Genomic DNA, 6,000 nt, shown 5'->3' on the forward strand with positions numbered 1-6,000 from the left:
TTCCCCCCTACTCTGGCTCCAATGCTAGAAGTGAGCTGGATTGTCAGAAAATTGCTTCAAACAATGAAGTGAATCATAGTAAGGCAAGGATGAGGCTGAACTTTCCTCATCTGCTCATTCAATTTGCAGTACACACACACAAAACCAACAAGGTTAGATACTCTGACTCTATTTTACCTGTGAATGGCAGGACTTGTCCATAAACAGACATGATTTGGCATGTATCAACAGTTTCTCAAGGATACATGAGCATGAGATAATCGAACTGGAAGAATATGAATACATTTTGTTGTTGTGCAGGTGGACCTACAAAAGGAAGTGCTAATTACAGGGATTCAGACCCAGGGAGCCAAACAGTTAACAAATCACCTCTACACAAAGGAATATTTTGTCATGTACAGCAAAAACGGGAGAAAGTGGATTCCCTTCAGAGGAAATAGTACAGGAACGCAGAAGGTCTGTATGCTCATTGGATTGGAAGCACATATTCATCCTGTTTCCTTCTCTCCTCTTGCTAGCAGCTTCAGCTTTCCCGAGTCGCCCTTCCTTCCTCCAGGTGGCAGTCTGAAGATTGTAGTGTCTGCAGGCTCCAGGCTCCAGTTAGCTATGAGCAACCTCAACTTTCTTACTATTGAGAAACCCCTGAAATATTCTTCAGGCTTTGAGAAACATCAGAAGTGGCACAATCGTGCAGAATATGGCTGGCAAGCACAGCTGTGAACACTCCCATCTGGGGCCATTTGGGGGAGGGGAGCAAGTCAACATGACCATATATGGTCATATCACTCAATAAATGCTTAACAAATAAAAAAAACATATAAAATTAATTAACTCCCACCCATTCAGAAAACCCTTCCAGGGCCATAATTAAACCCTGACCTAAGCAATCATGCAAGAAGAGAAAGTAACATCTGCCAAAATAGGGAGTAGGATCTCCAATCTAAAGCTGCTTCTCTTATGTTCTCTTATGTTACCCTGTTGCACACACATGGATTTCTACTTCATGACATCTCCATCCAGGCTCCTTTAAACTGTGGATTTAACCTTCGAACTAAGTTCATGCAGATAGGTAATATTTCCTATCTAATTTCCCAATCAAACACTAAGATATATTTCACTTCTGGTCCATTTATAGGTATTCAAGGTAGGAACTGCATGTCAGCTGCCACATTAGGCAATAGTGCTCGGAAAAGCCACAGATGACATGTCAAAGAGAAACATGTGGCTCCCAGCCATTGAGTGCATATTACTGGTTGTCTATGCATTGCATAAATACGTAACATAAATTCTAATCCTTACCTAGCTACGGGTTCTCATGGGAGACCATGGCTCAGTGGGAGTGGATGTGCTTGGGATGCAGAAAGCTCCAGATTCAGTCCCCAGCATCTCCAGTTAAACAGATCAGGGGGTAGGTGAATAAAGAGTACACAATATTGACCTCCATGGACCAAGGATCTGATTCAGTATAAGCAATGTTCTGTATACAGCCAGCCATATAATATAAATATAATGCTAAAATATTTCCCCTGATTCCACCAGAAGGATATACACATATATCCAGTGGGGGTATGTACACATGTTCATCTTGCACGTGTATTTAAATTGCCATGCATATGGGAGGCTGAGGGCATGGGTGTTCCAGAAGGCAACTAGCAGCCAGTGATTTGTAACCTGAACAAATATTGCGTAATTATTTACAGGCATTTTTCCTTTAGTTTTTTGAAGGCAACTCTGATGGCACTGGAATGAAAGAAAATCACATTGATCCTCCTATAATTGCTAGGTATTTTAGGGTATATCCAACGGCATGCTATAACAGACCTACGCTTCGTATGGAACTACTGGGCTGTGAAATAGAAGGTAAGGTCTGAAGAGTCTTTTGACCTATTAACTCTCAGTTGAAAATAAATAGATGGCTGTGTAGACCCAAACATTAGCCAGCATGGCCTCCATTACGAGGATGGGTGTCACATACCCACTGGGTGTCCTCGTTGCTGTTTTCAGTCTCTAGCAAATAATCTCAGATGTGTATTGCCCTGCAAGGAAAATCCCACCACTGACACAACCCCCTTTCCCCTTCTCCACACACAATGGATAATGCACTTTTGATGTGCTTTTGCAGTTGGATTTTCTGTGTGAAACAGGAAAATCTACTTCTAAAGAGCACTGAGAGTGCATTATCCCACATGTGCAGAATGTGTTAAAGGGGCAACTCCACTCAGCTGTGAGGAGAAGAAAAAGCCAGTGAAAGGGCTGAAGGAGGGAATGCAGAGCTTAGCTGGATGGCCTGCAGGTGGAGCATCCCCATGGATGCTTCACCTGTAGCCACTCTGCACTGACTCCTTTGAGTCAGGTCGAAAAAGAGGTGGTGGGGGGGGGGGGGAAGCTCTGCTGATTTGAATGCCACAACCTAATTTTCCATTCTAAAAGATTTATCATCATCTTGTAAACTGGGCATTCATAATGCAAATTAACATTTTATATCCCAACTACATCCCTCATTCAGTGGAGGCAAGGGATCTCATCCAGAACAGCTGAAGTAAGTTAAGGTGTCTGCTTTAATGTTTCTGCACAAGCATGCTGAGAAATCACATGTAAGGAAAACTGGCCAGGAGGAAAAATCCAAGCCTACATTGGCATTGTTTTTCTGCCTTCTGTCACTCACTTTCCCGCATCAAGCAGGTTCCTTTCTCCTTTCTTCACCTCAGCTTCTGCTGTCTTGCACTTCAATTTGGAACAAGAGATGGAGGAGCAGAAAGAATGACAAGTTTGACTAGTTATTCATATGCAAGGTTAAGGGGCTTTTGCTAGATATGGTCACACAATTCTTGTATTCCTTTTCTTGTGGCAGAAACATTAAGGACTAGCTTCAAAGCCCGTTCATAAGAACGGGCTTTGAAAGGGTCCTCCCTGTGAGCTTCCCGGCTGCTTTCCAGGCCACCGGGAAGCACAGAGGGCAAGGGGGGGTGGAGGAGAGGGAGCACTTCCAGGGGGAAACACACCCTCTCCCCCAGCCCCCCCCATGGCCGGATGACTTTCTGGAGGCCTGGCAAGCACACCAGGGGCCTCTGCGTGGGCCCAGGTGTGCTTTCCAGGGCTTTCAGAAGCGCTCCCTGTCCCCCCCCACAGCTGGATGGCTTTCCAGGCCTTTGGGAAGTGCTCCCTCCCCCTCCCCCCACAGCCAGGCCTTTTACCCTGATTGGCTTTGGAGACGCCGGACTGTTCGTCTCCCAAGGCTGTTTCACAATTATTAAGAGGCACCAAATGGATAAGATAAGGAATAGGAAAGATTTTAAGAGGGAAAAGCTAAGTTTAAGGTGGCAAAATTGTTGGAAGAAATCAGCAGACTGGGTAATACACGTTCCTAAAAACCATTCCAGTGGCACAGAGATCTAACAATAATATGTTGCTGTTTTAATGACAGGCTGCTCCATGCCACTGGGTTTAGAGAATGGATCTATTAAGGACATGCAGGTTACAGCCTCCTCCTATAAGAAGAATTGGCTACGTTCATGGGAGCCATCCCTTGCCCGCCTTAATAGAAAAGGGAGGACAAATGCCTGGCAACCAAAGGTAAAGAAAAAAAAACTCCACCATTAAAGTTTCTATACTGACAATAAACAAGCTATATGCGTATCTCAAAAAAAATGATTCATGGCTACAATTGAAACAAGGTCTAATCTAATACCTAAGAAGTGTTAGGTAGCCCACTAGAAACTGGCCATTGGAGAACAATTTACCTTCAGACCACCCTCATTTAAAGTGATAGATGTTAACTGCTTAATGCTAAAAGGAAACCATTAAAACCAAAATGGTAATCAGCAATCACAAAACTTGTAAATACCTACTTAACCCCTCCCCCCCTCCAGTGCTTGCTGCTTGAGATCTTTTAGCTAGAGGTACCAGGGATGGAATTGGGGGCATTCTACACAGAGAGCATAAGCTTGGTCACTTAACCATTGTCTCTTCCCACGGCTTTTTTCTTCAGTGTCAGCATTCCCCACCTAGGATTCCCACCCACAGAGCATGATTGTCTTGTTTATAGGATTTGGGGGCGTGTTTTGGGCTGCCATTGTAAAAATCACACTCCATGAAGGCAAATCCTTGCTTATGGAAAGGTTACTCCTATGTTCATTCTCCATATGGTTTTTCAGCCTGTAGTAGCAGAATCCAACAATGGGCAGCATTGCCATCCTTTCCTTATAATCCTTTTGTACTGGCCATTTATGTAGAACTCACCAAATTTGCACATTTTGGATACTTTCCCATTTGGCTGATAAATCACACAATGTGATTATTGTACTTATTAATTCCGCAGTCAAACGACAATAATCAGTGGCTGCAGATTGATCTCCTTGAACCTAAGAAGATAACAGCTATTATAACCCAAGGTGCCAAATCGCTGGCTACTGAAATGTATGTGAAAACGTTCTCCATCCATTATGGTGATAATGGCTCAACATGGAAGCCTTATTCGGATAGCTCCACTTCCATGGAAAAGGTGCTACTTTTTTGCTCTGTGTAAATGTTGCAATATCTACAAATAGCTAAGTCCCTCAGTGGTATGGTTGCCAATCTCCATACTGGAACTCTCCTGGAATTACAACTGGCCTCCAGAGCACATAAATAACTCCCCCTGGAGAAAATGGCGTTGGGCTCTATAACACTCCCATCTCTGCTGAACCCACCCCTCCGAACTGCCTTCCCTGATCTCCAACTCTCCAGGAATTTCCCAACTTAACATAGGCTGGCACCTGCCAGCTGGGAATCAATAGAGTAGTAAGATAAGGTTCTTTTAGCATATAATCCATCATGGGAAGGCACTGGGCTTTGAAGCTCCCAACATGCAACCATGTTGTGCTTGACTTTTCCCCCACCCCAGCCCCCATTCACTCCCTGTTTTCAAAATTTCAAAAATGCCCACAAGGTAAGCAAAGTTGGGGACTCTTCAGTAGGACAGTCACATAGAACAGTCCAATGGTCTGATTCTGTGTGAGATGGCTTGGTAGGTTCATATTAATTAGGAGAAGTGTCATGAAGCTAGAGAGTAGAGCACCATGCAAAGGGTTACCAAGCCAAACCTGACAAATGGAGGAAGGGCTAGGGGTGGATAGGTGAAAGGGGGGTGGGGTGATATTGGGGACATTGATACGTCACTTCTGGAGAAAACTTGAAAGTTATGTAGTTTAGTTCTAGAAATCACTGGAAATTCTATGTTAAAACATCTCTAGTAAAGCCCTAGAATGAGAGTGGGTGGCAGCCAGTTAAAGCCCTTGCCTGCTGTGGGGAGGGAGGGATCTATGGAACAGGCATCTTGTCTGCGGAAAGCGCCACGCGGCCCCGCCCCTTTCTGCAAGAAGGCAAACCTTATATGCACAGGGTTGCCAATGTCCAAGTGGGATCTGGAGATCTCTTGGAATTACAACAGACCTCCAGGCTGCAGAAATCAGTTCCTCTGGAGAAAGTGACTGCTTTGCAGGGTGGACTCTAGGAGCACTATACCCACTGATATCCCACTCTTCCTCAAATCCCACCCTCACCAGGCTTCACCCCCAAATTCTGACCTGGAGTTGGCAACCCTATCCACTCTTTCAAGTGATCTGTTGCGAGATTTCGTAAGCATATGTTTAAACAGCATGCATCCTTTTTACTGTCTCACTAATTAAATCTGTTCTGTTTACTTTCAGGTGTTCAAGGGTAATATTAATAGTAATGAACACATCAAGCACTTTTTCCAGCCACCGATATTTGCTAGGTTCATTCGCATTGTTCCCAAAATGTGGAATCAGAGCATTGCTCTTCGGGTCGAACTTTTTGGTTGCAGTATTTTTTAGGAGTTGGATATAGTCAAATTAGCAAGATCCAGAGCTTTAAGTCTGCTATTGCCAGTTTCACTGTAAAAAGGACAAAACACTTTTGTCATGATTGTCTGGTTTATAACCAGAAGATTTTTCAGGTGTGGTTTGGAATTACTTTTGTAAATAAATATCAATTAAAATA

General features: G+C 43.9%; 1 protein-coding gene across 1 annotated transcript in view; it reads left to right on the forward strand.

Moving 5' to 3' along the window:
• Nucleotides 1–6,000, forward strand: part of F5 (coagulation factor V) — a 45,111-nt gene extending 39,111 nt beyond the window's left edge. The window contains exons 21-25 of the mRNA XM_077342014.1: nucleotides 301–456; nucleotides 1,716–1,860; nucleotides 3,425–3,573; nucleotides 4,319–4,501; nucleotides 5,688–6,000. Of these exons, the coding sequence (XP_077198129.1) occupies nucleotides 301–456; nucleotides 1,716–1,860; nucleotides 3,425–3,573; nucleotides 4,319–4,501; nucleotides 5,688–5,834 (780 nt within the window). The 3' untranslated portion in view covers nucleotides 5,835–6,000. The remainder of the gene's footprint in view (nucleotides 1–300; nucleotides 457–1,715; nucleotides 1,861–3,424; nucleotides 3,574–4,318; nucleotides 4,502–5,687) is intronic.

The sequence above is a fragment of the Paroedura picta genome, chromosome 6 (genome assembly GCF_049243985.1).
Source record: "Paroedura picta isolate Pp20150507F chromosome 6, Ppicta_v3.0, whole genome shotgun sequence".
Taxonomy (NCBI): Eukaryota; Metazoa; Chordata; class Lepidosauria; order Squamata; family Gekkonidae; genus Paroedura; species Paroedura picta.